This window comes from Scyliorhinus torazame, chromosome 12 (genome assembly GCF_047496885.1).
Source record: "Scyliorhinus torazame isolate Kashiwa2021f chromosome 12, sScyTor2.1, whole genome shotgun sequence".
NCBI lineage: Eukaryota > Metazoa > Chordata > Chondrichthyes > Carcharhiniformes > Scyliorhinidae > Scyliorhinus > Scyliorhinus torazame.
In genome coordinates, this window is record NC_092718.1 from 105,456,398 (window position 1) to 105,475,942 (window position 19,545).

Sequence of the window (19,545 nt, forward strand, 5' to 3'; positions counted from 1 at the left end):
CCCCCAACACCTCCCCCCCTCCCCCCCAACACCTCCCCCCCACCCCCCAACACTCCCCCCAACACCTCCCCCACCCCCAACACCTCCCCCCCACCCCCCAACACCTCCCCCCCCACCCCCAACACCTCCCCCCCCACCCCCCAACACCTCCCCCCCACCCCCAACACCTCCCCCCCCCACCCCCCAACACCTCCCCCCCCACCCCCCCAACACCTCCCCCCCCACCCCCCAACACCTCCCCCACCCCCAACACCTCCCCCCCACCCCCAACACCTCCCCCCAGCCCCCCAACACCTCCCCCCACCCCCAACACCTCCCCCACCCCCAACACCTCCCCCCCCACCCCCCAACACCTCCCCCCCACCCCCCAACACCTCCCCCGCCACCCCCCGAACACCTCCCCCCGCCACCCCCGAACACCTCCCCCCCGCCACCCCCCGAACACCTCCCCCGCCACCCCCCGAACACCTCCCCCCGCCACCCCCGAACACCTCCCCCCGCCACCCCCCAACACCTCCCCCCCCCCACCCCCCCAACACCTCCCCCCCACCCCCAACACCTCCCCCCCCCAACCTCCCCCCCCCCCAACACCTCCCCCCCACCCCAACACCCTCCCCCACCCCCACACCTCCCCCCCCCCCACCCCCCCCCCCCACACCTCCCCCCCCCCGAACACCTCCCCCCCCCCCACCACCCCCCCCCACCCCCCCAACACCTCCCCCCCCCCCCACCCACCCCCCCCACCCCCCCCCCCCACCCCCACCCCAACCCCCCCCACCCCCCCCCCCCCCACCCCCCACACCCCCCCCCCCCCCCCACACCACCCCCCCCCCCCCCAACACCCACCCCCCCACCCCCCAACACCACCCCCCCACCCCCAACCCCCCCCCCCACCCCCCCACCTCCCCCCCCACCCCCCCCCCCCCACCCCCCCCACCCCCCCACCACCCCCCCCCCCCCACACCCCCCCCCACCCCCCAACACCTCCCCCCCACCCCCAACCACCCCCCCCCCCCCCCCACACCTCCCCCCCCCCCCCACACCTCCCCCCACCCCAACACCTCCCCCCACCCCCCCCCACACACCTCCCCACTCCCCCAACCTCCCCCACCCACACCACCCCCCACCCCCAACACCTCCCCCCAACCCTCCCCCCACCCGAACCCCTCCCCCACCCCCCCAACACCTCCCCCCCACCCCCAACACCTCCCCCCCACCCCCCAACACCTCCCCCCACCCCCCAACACCACCCCCCCCCCCCCAACACCTCCCCCCCCACCCCCCAACACCTCCCATCACCCCCCAACACCTCCCCCCACCCCCCCAACACATCTCCCCCCCCACCTCCCAACACACTCTCCCCCCACCTCCCAACACATCTCCCCCCACCCCCCCCAACACCTCCCCCCACCCACCAACACCACCCCCCCACCCCCCAACACCTCCCCCCCACCCCCCAACACCTCCCCCCCCACCCCCCAACACCTCACCCCCCCACCCCCCAACACCTCCCCCCCACACCCCAACCCCTCCCCCCACACCCCAACACCTCCCCCCACCCCCCCACCCACAACACCCCCCCCACCCACAACACCTCCCCCACTCCCCAACACCTCCCCCCACTCCCCAACACCTCCCCCACCCACAACACCTCCCCCCACCCCCCAACACCTCCCCCCCAACACCACCCCCCCCACCCCCGAACACCTCCCCCCCATCCCCCAACACCTCCCACCCCAACACCTCCCCCCCCACCCCCCCCCCCCAACACCTCCCCCCCACCCCCACACCTCCCCCCCACCCCCCAACACCTCCATCACCCCCAACACCTCCCCCCACCCCCCAACACCTCCCCCCCCACCTCCCAACACAACTTCCCCACCCCCCAACACATCTCCCCCCACCCCCCCCAACACCTCCCCCCACCCACCAACACCTCCCCCCCACCCCCAACACCTCCCCCCCCACCCCCAACACCACCCCCCCACCCCCAACACCTCCCCCCCACCCCCAACACCTCCCCCCCAACACCACCCCCCCACCCCCAACACCTCCCCCCCACCCCCAACACCTCCCCCCACCCCCCAACACCTTCCCCCCCCCACTCCCCCACCCCTCCCCCCACCCCACCCCCTCCACCCACCCCCACCCCCTGCCCCACCACCCCAACACACACCCCCCACCCCCAAAACCTCCCCCCTCCCCCCAAAACCTCCCCCTCACCCCCAACACCTCCCCCCCAACACCTTCCCCCCACCCCGAACACCCCCCCCCCCACCCCCCAACACCTCCCCCCCACCCCCCAACACCTCCCCCCCACCCCCCAACACCTCCCCCCCACCCCCCAACACCTCCCCCCCACCCCCCAACACCTCCCCCCCACCCCCAACACCTCCCATCACCCCCCAACACCTCCCATCACCCCCCAACACCTCCCCCCCACCCCCAACACCTCCCTCCCACCCCCAACACCTCCCCCCACCCCCAACACCTCCCCCCCACCCCCAACTACCTCCCCCCACCCCCAACTACCTCCCCCCCCACCCAACTACCTCCTCCTCCCCTCCCCCAACTACCTCCTCCCCCCAAACTACCTCCTCTCCACCCCCAAACTACCTCCTCCTCCCCCCCAAACTACCTCCTCCTCCCCCCCACTACCTCCTCCTCCCCCCCCAACTACCTCCTCCTCCCCCCCCAACTACCTCCTCCTCCCCCCAACTACCTCCTCCTCCCCCCCCCAACTACCTCCTCCTCCCCCCCCAACTACCTCCTCCTCCCCCCCAACTACCTCCTCCTCCCCCCCAACTACCCTCCTCCTCCCCCCAACTACCTCCTCCCCCCCCCAACTACCTCCTCCTCCCCCCAACTACCTCCTCCTCCCCCCCCAACTACCTGCTCCCCCCAACTACTCCTCCCCCCCGCAACTACCTCCCGGCCCGCAACTACCCCCCCGCCAACGTCCCCCACACCCTACCCCCCCCCCAACTACCTCCCCCTCCTCCCCAACTACCTCCCCCTCCCCCCAACTACCTCCCCCTCCCCCCAACTACCTCCCCTCCCCCCAACTACCTCCCCCTCCCCCCAACTACCTCCCCCTCCCCCCAACTACCTCCCCCTTGCCCCCCCAACTAACTCTTCCCCCCCCATCTACCTTCCCCCCCAACACCTGCCCCCCACCCCCCAACACCTGCCCCCACCCCCCAACACCCTGCCCCCCACCCCCCAACACATTCCCCCCACCCCCCAACAACTCCCCCCCACCCCCCCAACACCTCTCCCCCCACCCCCAACACCTCTCCCCCCACCCCCAACACCTCTCCCCCCACCCCCCACCACCCCACCCCCCAACACCTCCCCCCCACCCCCCCCAACACCTCCCCCACCCCCCCCAACACCTCCCACCCCCCCCAACACCTCCCCCCCACCCCCCCAACACCTCCCCCCCACCCCCCCAACACCTCCCCCCCCCACCCCCCAACATCTCCCCCCCCCACCGCCCAACACCCTCCCCCCCCACCTCCCAACACCTCCCCCCCCCCACTGCCCAACACCTCCCCCCCCACTGCCCAACACCTTCCCCCCCACCCCCAACACCATTCCCCCCCACCCCCCAACACCTCCCCCCACCCCCCAACAACTCCCCCTCACCCCCAACATCCCCCCCCAACACCTCCCCTACACCCCCCACCCACCCCCACCAACCCCCAACACCTCTCCCCCACCAACCCCCAACACCCTCCCCACCCCCACCCCCACCCCCCCCACCCCCCCCCCCACACCTCCCCCCAACACCTCCCCCTCCCCCCCCACCCCCACCCCCCCCACACCACCCCCACCAACACCACCCCCCCCAACACCTCCCCCCCACCTCCCCCCACCACCCCCCCAACACCACCCCCAACACCTCCCCCCCAACCCACCCCCCACCCCCCAACACCTCCCACCCCACCCCCCCCAACACCACCCCCCCACCAACCCCCAACACCTCCCCCCCACACCCTCCCCACCCCCACCCCCTCCCCCACCCCCTCCCCCCACCCCCAACACCTCCCCCCAACACCCCCCCCCCCAACACCTCCCCCCCACCCCCAACACCTCCCCCCCACCCCCAACACCTCCCCCCCACCCCCAACACCTCCCCCCCCCACCCCCAACACCCACCCCCCACCCCCAACACCTCCCCCCCAACCCCCAACACCTCCCCCCCACCCCAACACCTCCCCCCCACCTCCAACACCTCCTCCCCACCCCCAAACCTCCCCCCCCACCCCCAACACCACCCCCCACCCCCAACACCTCCCCCCCCACCCCCAACACCTCCCCCCCCACCCCCAACACCTCCCCCCCAGCCCAACACCTCCCCCACCCCAACACCTCCCCCCCCACCCCCAACACCTCCCCCCCCACCCCAACACCTCCCCCCCACCCCCAACACCTCCCTCCCACCCCCAACACCTCCCCCCCACCCCCAACACCTCCCCCCCCACCCCCAACTACCTCCCCCCCCCACCCAACTACCTCCTCCTCCCCTCCCCCAACTACCTCCTCCCCCCAAACTACCTCCTCTCCCACCCCCAAACTACCTCCTCCTCCCCCCCAAACTACCTCCTCCTCCCCCCCACTACCTCCTCCTCCCCCCCCAACTACCTCCTCCTCCCCCCCCCAACTACCTCCTCCTCCCCCCAACTACCTCCTCCTCCCCCCCCAACTACCTCCTCCTCCCCCCCCAACTACCTCCTCCTCCCCCCCCAACTACCTCCTCCTCCCCCCCAACTACCTCCTCCTCCCCCCCAACTACCTCCTCCCCCCCCCAACTACCTCCTCCTCCCCCCCAACTACCTCCTCCTCCCCCCCCAACTACCTGCTCCCCCCAACTAACTCCTCCCCCCCCGCAACTACCTCCCGGCCCGCAACTACCCCCCGCCAACGTCCCCCACACCCTACCCCCCCCCCAACAACCTCCCCCTCCTCCCCAACTACCTCCCCCTCCCCCCAACTACCTCCCCCTCCCCCCAACTACCTCCCCCTCCCCCCAACTACCTCCCCCTCCCCCCAACTACCTCCCCCCTCCCCCCAACTACCTCCCCCTCCCCCAACTACCTCCCCCTTGCCCCCCCCAACTAACTCTTCCCCCCCCCATCTACCTTCCCCCCCAACACCTCCCCCCCCCCCCCACAACACCTCCCCCTCCCCCCACTCGCGACACCTCCCCCCCACCTGGTACACATCCGCCCATACCAAAACCTCCCCCCCCCACCCCCCCCAACACCTCCCCCACCCCCCACCCCCAAGACCTCCCACCCCAAGACCTCCCCCCCAACACCTCCCCCCAACACCTCCCGCCCCCAACACCTCCCCCACCCCCAACACCTCCCCCCCAACCCCCAACACCTCCCCCCCACCCCAACACCTCCCCCCCACCTCCAACACCTCCTCCCCACCCCCAAACCTCCCCCCCCACCCCCAACACCACCCCCCCACCCCCAACACCTCCCCCCCCCACCCCCCAACACCTCCCCCCCAGCCCAACACCTCCCCCACCCCCAACACCTCCCCCCCCACCCCCCAACACCTCCCCCCCACCCCCAACACCTCCCCCCACCCCCAACACCTCCCCCCCACCCCAACACCTCCCCCCCCACCCCCAACACCTCCCCCCCACCCCCAACTACCTCCCCCCCCCACCCCAACTACCTCCTCCTCCCCTCCCCCAACTACCTCCTCCCCCCAAACTACCTCCTCTCCCACCCCCAAACTACCTCCTCCTCCCCCCCCAAACTACCTCCTCCTCCCCCCAACTACCTCCTCCTCCCCCCCAACTACCTCCTCCTCCCCCCCCCAACTACCTCCTCCTCCCCCCCCAACTACCTCCTCCTCCCCCCCCCCAACTACCTCCTCCTCCCCCCCAACTACCTCCTCCTCCCCCCCAACTACCTCCTCCCCCCCCCAACTACCTCCTCCTCCCCCCCAACTACCTCCTCCTCCCCCCCCAACTACCTCCTCCTCCCCCCCCAACTACCTGTTCCCCCCCAACTAACTCCTCCCCCCCGCAACTACCTCCCGGCCCCGCAACTACCCCCCGCCAACGTCCCCCACACCCTACCCCCCCCCAACTACCTCCCCCTCCTCCCCAACTACCTCCCCCTCCCCCCAACTACCTCCCCCTCCCCCCAACTACCTCCCCCTCCCCCCAACTACCTCCCCCTCCCCCCAACTACCTCCCCCTCCCCCCAACTACCTCCCCCTCCCCCCAACTACCTCCCCCTTGCCCCCCAACTAACTCTTCCCCCCCCATCTACCTTCCCCCCCAACACCTCCCCCCCCCCCACACCCCACAACACCTCCCCCTCCCCCCACTCGCGACACCTCCCCCCACCTGGTACACATCCGCCCACACCAAAACCTCCCCCCCACCCCCCCCAACACCTCCCCCACCCCCACCCCAAGACCTCCCACCCCAAGACCTCCCCCCCAACACCTCCCCCCAACACCTCCCGCCCCCAACACGCCCCCCCAAACCCACACCTCCCCCCCCACCCCCAACTCCTCCCCCCCCCACCCCAACACCTCCCCCCCACCCCCAACACCTCCCCCCCACCCCCAACACCTCCCCCCCACCCCCAACACCTCCCCCCCCACCCCCAACACCTCCCCCCCAACACCTCCCCCCCCCACCCCCAACACCTCCCCCCCCCACCCCCAACACCTCCCCCCCAACACCTCCCCCCACACCAACACCTCCCCCCACACCAACACCTCCCCCCACACCAACACCTCCCCCCACACCAACACCTCCCCCACACCAACACCTCCCCCCACACCAACACCTGCCCACCCCAACACCTCCCCCCCCAACCCCCAACACCTCTCCCCCCACCCCCAACACCTCTCCCCCCACCCCCCCACCACCCCACCCCCCCCAACACCTCCCCCCCACTCCCCCAACACCTCCCCCCACCCCCCCAACACCTCCCCCCCCCACCCCCCCAACACCTCCCCCCCACCCCCCCAACACCTCCCCCCCACCCCCCCAACACCTCCCCCCCCACCCCCCAACATTTCCCCCCCCACCGCCCAACACCTCCCCCCCCACCGCCCAACACCTCCCCCCCCACCGCCCAACACCTCCCCCCCCCACTGCCCAACACCTCCCCCCCACTGCCCAACACCTGCCCCCCCACCCCCCAACACCTGCCCCCCCACCCCCCCAACCACCTCCCCCCCACCCCCCAACATCTCCCCCTCACCCCCAACATCTCCCCCCCAACACCTCCCCTACACCCCCCAACACCTCCCCACCAACCCCCAACACCTCTCCCCCACCAACCCCCAACACCCTCCCCACCCCCTCCCCCTCCCCCCACCCCCACCCCCAACACCTCCCCCCAACACCTCCCCCTCAACACCTCCCCCCCCAACACCTCCCCCCCAACACCTCCCCCCCAACACCTCCCCCCCAACACCTCCCCCCCCAACACCTCCCCCCCAACACCTCCCCCAACACCTCCCCCCCCAACACCTCCCCCCTCCCCCAACATCTCCCCCCCCACCCCCCAACACCTCCCCCCCCCCACCGCCCAACACCTCCCCACCGCCCAACACCTCCCCCCCCCCACCGCCCAACACCTCCCCCCACCGCCCAACACCTCCCCCCCCCAACACCTCCCCCCACCCCCCAACACCTCCCCCGACCCCCCAACACCTCCCCCCCACCCCCAACACCTGCCCCCCACCCCCCAACACCTCCCCCCACCCCCCCAACATCTCCCCCCACCCCCAACATCTCCCCCACCCCCCAACATCTCCCCCCCCCCCCAACAACTCCCCCCACCCCCCAACATCTCCCCCCACCCCCCAACCACACCCCCCCACCCCCCAACACCTCCCCCCCACCCCCCAACACCTCCCCCCACCCCCCAACACCTCCCCCCCACCCCCCAACACCTCCCCCCCACCCCCAACACCTCCCCCCCCACCCCCCAACACCTCCCCCCACCAACCCCCACACCCCCCCCCCACACCCACCCCACCCCCACCCCACCCCCTCCCCCTCCCCACCCCCTCCCCCCCCACCCCCCAACACCTCCCCCCCAACACCTCCCCCCCCCAAACACCTCCCCCCTCCCCCCAACACCTCCCCCCCACCCCCAACACCTCCCCCCCCCCACCCCCAACACCTCCCCCCACCCCCCAACACCTCCCCCCCAACCCCCCAACACCTCCCCCCCACCCCCAACACCTCCCCCCCACCTCCAACACCTCCCCCCACCTCCAACACTCCTCCCCACCCCCAAAACCTCCCCCCCCCCACCCCCACACCACCACCCCCCACCCCCAACACCTCCCCCCCCACCCCCAACACCTCACCCCCAGCCCAACACCTCCCCCCCACCCCAACACCTCCCCCCCACCCCCAACACCTCCCCCCCACCCCCAACACCTCCCCCCCACCCCCAACACCTCCCCCCACCCCCAACACCTCCCCCCCACCCCCAACACCTCCCCCCCACCCCCAACTACCTCCCCCCCCCCACCCCAACACCTCCCCCCCACCCCCAACACCTCCCCCCCACCCCCAACACCTCCCCCCCCACCCCCAACACCTCCCCCCCCCACCCCCAACACCTCCCCCCCAACACCTCCCCCCCACCCCCAACACCTCCCCCCCCCCACCCCCAACACCTCCCCCCAACACCTCCCCCACACCAACACCTCCCCCCCACACCAACACCTCCCCCCACACCAACACCTCCCCCCACACCAACACCTCCCCCACACCAACACCTCCCCCCACACCAACACCTGCCCACCCCCAACACCTCCCCCCCAACCCCCAACACCTCTCCCCCCACCCCCAACACCTCTCCCCCCACCCCCAACACCTCTCCCCCCACCCCCCACCACCCCACCCCCCCAACACCTCCCCCCCACTCCCCCAACACCTCCCCCACCCCCGCAACACCTCCCCCCCCCCACCCCCCCAACACCTCCCCCCCCACCCCCCCAACACCCTCCCCCCCACCCCCCCAACGCCTCCCCCCCCACCCCCCAACATTTCCCCCCCCCACCGCCCAACACCTCCCCCCCCACCGCCCAACACCTCCCCCCCCCACTGCCCAACACCTCCCCCCCCACTGCCCAACACCTGCCCCCCCACCCCCCAACACCTGCCCCCCCACCCCCCAACACCTCCCCCCCCACCCCCCCAACATCTCCCCCTCACCCCCAACATCTCCCCCCCAACACCTCCCCTACACCCCCCAACACCTCCCCACCAACCCCCAACACCTCTCCCCCACCAACCCCCAACACCCTCCCCACCCCCTCCCCCTCCCCCCACCCCCACCCCCAACACCTCCCCCAACACCTCCCCCCTCAACACCTCCCCCCCCCCAACACCTCCCCCCCCAACACCTCCCCCCCAACACCTCCCCCCCAACACCTCCCCCCAACACCTCCCCCCCAACACCTCCCCCCCAACACCTCCCCCCCAACACCTCCCCCAACACCTCCCCCCCAACACCTCCCCCCTCCCCCAACATCTCCCCCCCCACCCCCCAACACCTCCCCCCCCCCACCGCCCAACACCTCCCCACCGCCCAACACCTCCCCCCCCCACCGCCCAACACCTCCCCCCCACCGCCCAACACCTCCCCCCCACCGCCCAACACCTCCCCCCCCCAACACCTCCCCCGACCCCCCAACACCTCCCCCCACCCCCAACACCTGCCCCCCACCCCCCAACACCTCCCCCCCCCACCCCCCAACCACACCCCCCCCCACCCCCCAACAACTCCCCCACCCCCCAACATCACCCCCCACCCCCCAACCCACCACCCCCCCCCCACCCCCCAACACCCCCCCACCCCCCAACCACCACCCCCACCCACCCCCCAACACCCCCCCCCCCCCCCCCCCCCCTCCCCCCCCCCCCCCCCCCCCCCCCCCCCCCCCCCCCCCCCCAACACCTCCCCCCCACCCCCCCACACCTCCCCCCCCACCCCCCAACACCTCCCCCCCCACCCCCCAACACCACCCCCCACCACCCCCCAACACCTCCCCCCCACACCCTCCCCACCCCCCCCCCACCCCCTCCCCCTCCCCTCCCCCTCCCCCCCCACCCCCAACACCACCCCCCAACACCTCCCCCCCCCAACACCTCCCCCCTCCCCCCAACACCTCCCCCCCACCCCCACACACCCCCCCCCCCCACCCCCCAACACCTCCCCCCCCACCCCCAACACCTCCCCCCCAACCCCCAACACCTCCCCCCCACCCCAACACCTCCCCCCCACCTCCAACACCTCCCCCCCCACCTCCACCACCACCCTCCCCACCCCCAAAACCTCCCCCCCCACCCCCCACAACCACCCCCCCCACCCCCAACACCTCCCCCCCCACCCCCAACACCTCACCCCCATCCCAACACCTCCCCCCCACCCCCAACACCTCCCCCCACCCCCAACACCTCCCCCCCACCCCCAACACCTCCCCCCCACCCCAACACCTCCCCCCCACCCCCAACACCTCCCCCCCACCCCCAACACCTCCCCCCCACCCCCAACACCTCCCCCCCCACCCCCAACTACCTCCCCCCCACCCCCAACTACCTCCCCCCCCACCCAACTACCTCCTCCTCCCCTCCCCCAACTACCTCCTCCCCCCAAACTACCTCCTCTCCCACCCCCAAACTACCTCCTCCTCCCCCCAACTACCTCCTCCTCCCCCCCAACTACCTCCTCCTCCCCCCAACTACCTCCTCCTCCCCCCAACTACCTCCTCCTCCCCCCCAACTACCTGCTCCTCCCCCCCAACTACCTCCTCCTCCCCCCAACTACCTCCTCCTCCCCCCCCCAACTACCTCCTCCTCCCCCCCCCAACTACCTCCTCCTCCCCCCCCCCAACTACCTCCTCCTCCCCCCCAACTACCTCCTCCTCCCCCCAACTACCTCCTCCCCCCCCCAACTACCTCCTCCTCCCCCCCAACTACCTCCTCCTCCCCCCCAACTACCTGCTCCCCCCAACTAACTCCTCCCCCCCCGCAACTACCTCCCGGCCGGCAACTACCCCCCCGCCAACGTCCCCCACACCCTACCCCCCCCCAACTACCTCCCCCTCCTCCCCAACTACCTCCCCCTCCCCCCAACTACCTCCCCCTCCCCCCAACTACCTCCCCCTCCCCCCAACTACCTCCCCCTCCCCCCAACCACCTCCCCCTCCCCCCAACTACCTCCCCCTTGCCCCCCCAACTAACTCTTCCCCCCCCATCTACCTTCCCCCCCAACACCTCCCCCCCACACCCACAACACCTCCCCCTCCCCCCCACTCGCGACACCTCCCCCCCACCTGGTACACATCCGCCCACCCCAAAACCTCCCCCCCCACCCCCCCAACACCTCCCCCACCCCCACCCCCAAGACCTCCCATCCCAAGACCTCCCCCCCAACACCTCCCCCCAACACCTCCCGCCCCCAACACGCCCCCCCAAACCCACACCTCCCCCCCCCACCCTCAACTCCTCCCCCCCCACCCCAACACCTCCCCCCACCCCCACACCTCCCCCCCACCCCCAACACCTCCCCCCCACCCCCAACACCTCCCCCCCCACCCCCAACACCTCCCCCCCCAACACCACCCCACCCCCACCCCCAACACCTCCCCCCCCCCACCCCCAACACCTCCCCCCCCAACACCTCCCCCCACACCAACACCTCCCCCCACACCAACACCTCCCCCCACACCAACACCTCCCCCACACCAACACCTCCCCCCCACACCAACACCTGCCCACCCCCAACACCTCCCCCCCCAACCCCCAACACCTCCCCCCCCACCCCAACACCTCCCCCCCACCACCAACACCTCCTCCCCACCCCCACAACCTCCCCCCCCACCCCCAACACCACCCCCCCACCCCCAACACCACCCCCCCACCCCCAACACCTCCCCCCCCCACCCCAACACCTCCCCCCCACCCCCAACACCTCCCCCCCACCCCCAACACCTCCCCCCCCACCCCATCTACCTCCCCCCCCCCACCCAACTAACCTCCTCCTCCCCTCCCCCAACTACCTCCTCCCCCCAAACTACCTCCTCTCCCACCCCCAAACTACCTCCTCCTCCCCCCCAAACTACCTCCTCCTCCCCCCAACTACCTCCTCCTCCCCCCCAACTACCTCCTCCTCCCCCCCCCAACTACCTCCTCCTCCCCCCAACTACCTCCTCCTCCTCCCCCCAACTACCTCCTCCTCCCCCCCCCAACTACCTCCTCCTCCCCCCCCCAACTACCTCCTCCTCCCCCCCAACTACCTCCTCCTCCCCCCCACTACCTCCTCCCCCCCCCCCCCCAACTACCTCCTCCTCCCCCCCCCCAACTACCTCCTCCTCCCCCCCCCAACTACCTGCTCCCCCCAACTAACTCCTCCTCCCCCCCGCAACTACCTCCCGGCCCGCAACTACCCCCCGCCAACTTCCCCCCACACCCTACCCCTCCCCAACTACCTCCCCCTCCTCCCCAACTACCTCCCCCTCCCCCCAACTACCTCCCCCTCCCCCCAACTACCTCCCCCTCCCCCCAACTACCTCCCCCTCCCCCCAACTACCTCCCCCTCCCCCCAACTACCTCCCCCTCCCCCCAACTACCTCCCCCTTGCCCCCCCAACTAACTCTTCCCCCCCCATCTACCTTCCCCCCCAACACCTCCCCCCCCCACACCCACAACACCTCCCCCTCCCCCCACTCGCGACACCTCCCCCCCCACCTGGTACACATCCGCCCACCCCAAAAACCTCCCCCCCCACCCCCCCCAACACCTCCCCCCACTCCCACCCCCAAGACCTCCCACCCCAAGACCTCCCCCCCAACACCTCCCCCCAACACCTCCCGCCCCCAACACGCCCCCCCAACCCACACCTCCCCCCCCCACCCCCAACTCCTCCCCCCCCACCCCAACACCTCCCCCCCACCCCCAACACCTCCCCCCCCACCCCCCAACACCCCCCCCCCCACCCCCACACCTCCCCCCCCACCCCCACACCTCCCCCCCACCCCCCAACACCTCCCCCCCACCCCCAACACCTCCCCCCCCAACACCTCCCCCCCCAACACCTCCCCCCCCCACCCCCAACACCTCCCCCCCCCAACACCTCCCCCCACACCAACACCTCCCCCCACACCACACCTCCCCCCACACCAACACCTCCCCCCACACCAACACCTCCCCCCACACCCAACACCTGCCCACCCCCAACACCTCCCCCCCCAACACCTCCCCCCCCAACACATCCCCACCACCGCCAACACCTCCCCCCCCAACACTTCCCCACCACCCCCAACACCTCCCCCCACCCCCAACACCTCCCCCCACCCCCAACACCTCCCCCCCACCCCCCCAACACCTCCCCCCACCCCCAATACCTCCCCCCCCAACACCTCCCCCCCACCCCCCAACACCCCCCCCAACACCTCCCCCCCACCCCCAACACCCCCCCTACCCCCAACACCTCCCCCCCACCCCCCAACACCTCCCCCCCCACCCCCAACACCTCCCCCCCCACCCCCAACACCTCCCCCCCCACCCCCAACACCTCCCCCCCCCACCCCCAACACCTCCCTCCCCACCCCCCCCAACACCTCCCTCCCCACCGCCCCAACACCTCCCCTCCCCCCCAACACCTCCCCTCCCAACACCTCCCCCACTACCTTCCTCCATCCCCCACTACCTTCCCCCCATCCCCCACTACCTTCCCCCCATCCCCCACTACCTTCCCCCCATCCCCCACTACCTTCCCCCATCCCCCACTACCTTCCCCCATCCCCCACTACCTTCCCCCATCCCCCACTACCTTCCCCCATCTCCCACTACCTTCCCCCATCCCCCACTACCTTCCCCCATCCCCCACTACCATCCCCCATCCCCCCACTACCTTCCCCCCATCCCCCACTACCTTCCCCCATCCCCCACTACCTTCCCCCATCCCCCACTACCTTCTCCCCCCCAACTACCTTCCCCCCCAACTACCTTCCCCCCCAACTACCTTCCCCCCCCAACTACCTTCCCCCCCAACTACCTCCCCCCCCCCAACTACCTCCCCCCCCCAACTACCTCCCCCCCCCCAACTACCTCCCCCCCCCCCCCAACTACCTCCCCCCCCCCCAACTACCTCCCCCCCCCCCAACTACCTTCCCCCCCCCCCAACTACCTTCCCCCCACAACTACCTTCCCCCCCCAACTACCTTCCCCCCCCAACTACCTTCCCCCCCCAACTACCTTCCCCCCCAACTACCTTCCCCCCGCCAACTACCTTCCCCCCCAACTACCTTCCCCCCCCCAACTACCTTCCCCCCCCCCAACTACCTTCCCCCCCCCCAACTACCTCCCCCCCCAACTACCTCCCCCCCAACTACCTCCCCCCCCCCCCAACTACCTTCCCCCCCAACTACCTTCCCCCCCCCAACTACCTTCCCCCCCCAACTACCTTCCCCCCACCAACTACCTTCCCCCCCAAACTACCTTCCCCCCCCAACTACCTTCCCCCCCCAACTACCTTCCCCCCCCAACTACCTTCCCCCCCCCCAACTACCTTCCCCCCCCCAACTACCTTCCCCCCCAACTACCTTCCCCCCCCAACTACCTTCCCCCCCAACTACCTTCCCCCCCCCCCCCAACTACCTTCCCCCCCCCAACTACCTTCCCCCCCCCAACTACCTTCCCCCCCCCAACTACCTTCCCCCCCCCCAACTACCTTCCCCCAACTACCTTCCCCCCCCCAACTACCTCCCCCCACCCCCCCCCCCAACTACCTCCCCCTCCGCCCACACCAACTCCTCCACCCCCCCCACACCAACTCCTCCACCCCCTCCCCACACCAACTCCTCCACCCCCTCCCCACACCAACTCCTCCACCCCCCCACACCTACTGCTCCACCCCCCCACCCACACCAACTCCTCCACCCCCCCAACTTCTCCACCCCCCCACCAACATCTCCCCCCCCACCAACATCTCCCCCCCCCCACCAACTTCTCCCCCCCCCACCTCCCCAACTCCTTCTCCCCCCCACCCCCCCAACTCCTTCTCCCCCAACTCCTCCTCCCCCTCCCCCCACTCTGCTTCCACCAACACCTCCTCCCCTCCCCCAACCCCCGAACACCACCTCCTCCCCTACCCCCCCCAACTCCTCCACCCCCCACCCACCCAACAACTCCACCAACCCCTCCACCCACGCCTCCACCCACGCCCCCAACTCCTCCCCCCCTCAAATCTTCCACCCCCCCCACACCAACTCCTCTACATCCCCCCACACCAACTCCTCCAACTCCCCCGACCCCCAAGTCTCCCCCCGACCCCCAAGTCCCCCCCCCCCACCCCGGTGCCATCCTTGCCCATGGGGGTTGTGGTTGGGGGTGAGGGGTGTTGGGGGTGGGGGGTTGGGGGGGGGGTTGGGGGTGGGTGAGGAGTGGGGGGGGGGGGGAGGAGGGGGGGGTTGGGGGTGGGGGGAGGAGGGGGGGGTTGGGGGTGGGGGAGGAGTGGGGGGGGTGGGGGTGGGGGGAGGAGTGGGGGGGGTGGGGGTGGGGGGAGGAGTGGGGGGGTGGGGGGAGGAGTGGGGGGGGTGGGGGTGGGGGGAGGAGTGGGGGGGTGGGGGTGGGGAGGAGTGGGGGGGGTGGGGGTGGGGGGAGGAGTGGGGGGGTGGGGGTGGGGGGAGGAGTGGGGGGGGTGGGGGTGGGGGAGGAGTGGTGGGGGGTGGGGGGAGTGGGGTGGAGGGGGTGTGGGGGGTGTTGGGGTGTAGTGGGGGATGGGGGGGGGTTGCAGTGGAGGGAGGGGGGCTGTATTTTCCCAGGCTTGGCAGAGGAGAGGACCAGACTCTCCTGCACTGATTCCAGAATTTTCCTTCCCTTCGACAGGAAGTCGGGAGAAGCCGCCTATCCTCTGGAGATTCCGGGAAGGACCCCAGGCTGGGATTCGGTGTTGGACAATCTGCTCCCCAACCACCCCCCGCACCATCCCACCCACTCTCTTTCTTTGAGTGACCCATTTCACCCCTTTGATCCAGGAACCCACACCAAATCCAGGGGAGGGCTGATCTAGGAAGGTGGCACGGACACCAGGGCACTTTACGTCCCTGGACAGGATTTGCCAGCTTTTTGACTCTGGATTGGGAGAAGCCAACTTCAGTCGTGCGAGCCAAGGGTCTGCTCCATCTACCAAGGGAGTTCCTTCCCTTCCTCCCTTCTTCCCTTCTTCCATCCCTCCTTCCCTTCCTCCCTCCCTCCTTCCCTTCCACCCTCCCTACCCCTTCCTCTCTTGCTCCCTCCTTTGCTCCCTCCCTCCCTCTCCCTCCTCCGTACCCTCTCCCTCCTACTCCCCTTCCTTCCCTCCGTCCCTTCCTCCCTGAACACTAAACGACGAGCAACTTGTAAAACCCAAACTCTCATTCCTCCTTCCCTCGAATCAGTGAGCTGACCTAGAAATATCTAAGCTGCCAATTGTGGCACCCTTCAGAGCTCCACCCTCAGCAGCCCTAGACCAGCAGATCCTTCAGCTGGGCATCGACATTCCTACTGCTACTTGCCCTTGATGAATCCTACCCCTTAAATGCTCAGCTCAGAATCCCTCCTTTCCTGCTCTTTCTCCTGAATGCCTGTTTGAGGCCAGGAGGGCTTGCCAAATGCATTTTGGGTGCTTCTATCATCCGCCTAAATCGAGTGCTTTCGGGCTTTTCATCGGCATCACTCGCCTCACCTGTCACCCCGGCTACTCACTGTAAAAGGAGCTGGGCGGAGAGGAGAGCTGGTCCACACTCTTTAAGTCCCATTATTTTCTTCATTCCCAGCTCTCACATATCTGGCCAACCTTTCCCTCCATGGCAACAAGAAGGGCAGCTTTCAGAAATTGGGACAAGGAAGATTGACATCCATATATATTGCAGGCACCAGGGGTTTGGGTGGGAAAGGCTTAAAGGTGGGGGTGGAGAGCCTAGTCGGGGCTCTGTTGGGACACTAGCCCTTAGGGAATGGAGAGGGGAAATCAAACCGGAGGAAGAGCGGGGGGCCCAGTGCGGGCAGGGCTCTCCCGACTCCTCTTTCACTGTCTGCCACGGCCCTGGGCTCAGCTCCTTCTCCTCTACCTGCTCACATTTGGGATCTTGCTGCCCCTGCTCTGCCACCGCCGTCGGCACTCGCGCTACTTCTGGCGGACGGCGCACCTCCCGCGCCTGACGGCGGACTCCATGGAGCACAGCCGGGCGCGGGGCCAGGAGGCGGTGCGGTATTTCCAGGAGACGGAGCTGCACGAAGAGGGGTCCGCGCTGCCCCATCCCCCGGGGCCCCAGCTGGTGGTGGCCATCATCACAACAGTGCGCTGGCAGGGCAGTGAGTACCACTACTACCTGCAGGTGGCGGCAGAGTTCCACCGGCTGCTGCGGGGCTGTCACTGGTGCCGGGGCCACCGGCTGTTCGCCTGCAACGTGCACACCCGGCCACAGGAGCACTGGGAAGCCCTGGCGGCTGCCCGGCTCATTCCCGTGGTCCAGCGGTTTGGGGTTGGGGGGGAGGCTGACAGCAGCGGAAACCGCTTCGAGAAGGAGAAGCAAGACTACGTGTACTGCCTGCGGCAGGCGCTGCTCATCTTCTCCCCCCAACATGTACTCCTGGTGGAGGATGACGCCTTGCCACGCCACGACTTCTTCGAGGTGCTGGAGGACCTGCTGGAGCGCCGCCTGGCCACCCCGCATGCCCGGGATGCTCTTTATGTCAAACTGTATCACCCCGAGAGACTGCAGGGTTACCTCAATCCCGAGCCCATGCGGATCCTGGAGTGGGCTGGTCTGGGTGCTTTCTGCGGCACCTTGTTCGCCAGCCTCTACCGCCTGCTCACCGGACGCCACTCTGCCCTGACCTTCGCCTTCCTGGCCGTCTTCGCCATGCTGGTGGCGGAGCTGGGAGGCCGTCACTACCTGCTGGAGGCTAGGAGGCTGAGTCCCCAGCTCTACGCCCTGGTGCCCGCCACAGAGTGCTGTACCCCCGCCATGCTGTACTCGGCCCCCGCGGCCAAGCGGGTCCTCACCTACCTGGAGGGAGTCCAGTGCCGCTCAGGCTATGCGAAGGACACTGCACTGTACGCCCTGCTGAGGCAGCGGGGAGAGTGGGCCTATGCCCTGGAGCCCAACCTGGTCTCCCATATTGGGCTTTACTCCACCCTCAGGGGGGTCATTGCCCAGCCCAGTCTATGAGGCTTTGTCCGCCTACCCTGCCCTTGCCCCGCTCTGACCCCCCCCCCCCCCCCCCCCACTCTGTATCTAACCCCGTGCTGTACCTGTCCTGGGAGTGTGTGATGGGGACAGTGTAGAGGGAGCTTTACTGTGTATCTAACCCCGTGCTGTACCTGTCCTGGGAGTGTGTGATGGGGACAGTGTAGAGGGAGCTTTACTCTGTATCTAACCCTGTGCTGTCCCTGTCCTGGGAGTGTTTGATAGGGAGTGTGGAGGAAGTTTTACTCTGTATCTAACCCCGTGCTGTACCTGTCCTGGGAGTGTGTGATGGGGACAGTGTAGAGGGAGCTTTACTGTGTATCTAACCCCGTGCTGTCCCTGTCCTGGGAGTGTTTGATGGGGACAGTGTAGAGGGAGCTTTACTCTGTATCTAACCCCGTGCTGTACCTGTCCTGGGAGTGTTTGATGGGGACAGTGTAGAGGGAGCTTTACTCTGTATCTAACCCCGTGCTGTACCTGTCCTGGGAGTGTTTGATGGGGACAGTATAGAGGGAGCTTTACTTTGTATCTAACTCCGTGCTGTACCTGTCCTGGGAGTGTTTGATGGGGACAGTGCAGAGGGAGCTTTACTCTGTATCTAACCCTGTGCTGTACCTGTCCTGGGAGTGTTTGATGGGGACAGTGTAGAGGGAGCTTTACTCTGTATCTAACTCCGTGCTGAAATAATCAGGGAAAATTTGCCTTAGTGGAAGCTTCACGAATGGAAAAGCACTTCTGCCGTGTTCTGCATTTTGACTGCAAAGTGAAGCAGTTAATCCTCTGTAAAAGCAGGATTTTAAAGAGCTCCCTGTGAGACGTGTGTTTAAATCATGTGTGTAGCTCTTATGAGGAGCAAAATGGTTTTTGCTCGGAATAAAGCCTCTTGTCTGATTGAATGAATGATTTCTGGTGAGGCAGAGCAGAAGCTTGCATTTTGATTTGTGCTTATCCTTTCCATTTTGCAAACTGTGTGCAATATTTCCACTGCCTGGAGTGTTGACTGCCTTAAATTATGGATAATAAAGGGGATGATTCTGAAATGTTTTGTCTTGCGCTCCTTGCTCACTGCTTTCTGTTCCGACTTGATATCAGGGTGATTGTGGTTGTGGACTCCAGTATTAGATATAATATGAAACACTCACGGGATCACATGACATGGAAGGGGCGATGGTCACATGACACTAAATGTAGATTGTTCCCTGTTATATGTAAGACTCGAATTGGGGTTAGACTGGGGTGTGCACAAGAAGTCTTACAACACCAGGTTAAAGTCCAACCGTTTTGTTTTGAATCATTAGA

General features: G+C 69.2%; 1 protein-coding gene across 1 annotated transcript in view; it reads left to right on the top strand.

The window, feature by feature from the left end:
• The window catches only part of pgap4 (post-GPI attachment to proteins GalNAc transferase 4), a 22,477-nt gene extending 4,198 nt beyond the window's left edge, over window positions 1–18,279 (top strand). Inside the window, exon 2 of the mRNA XM_072469072.1 lies at window positions 15,902–18,279. Coding sequence (XP_072325173.1) covers window positions 17,011–18,228 — 1,218 coding nt within the window. The 5' untranslated portion in view covers window positions 15,902–17,010 and the 3' untranslated portion in view covers window positions 18,229–18,279. The remainder of the gene's footprint in view (window positions 1–15,901) is intronic.
• Window positions 18,280–19,545: the final 1,266 nt, after the last annotated feature.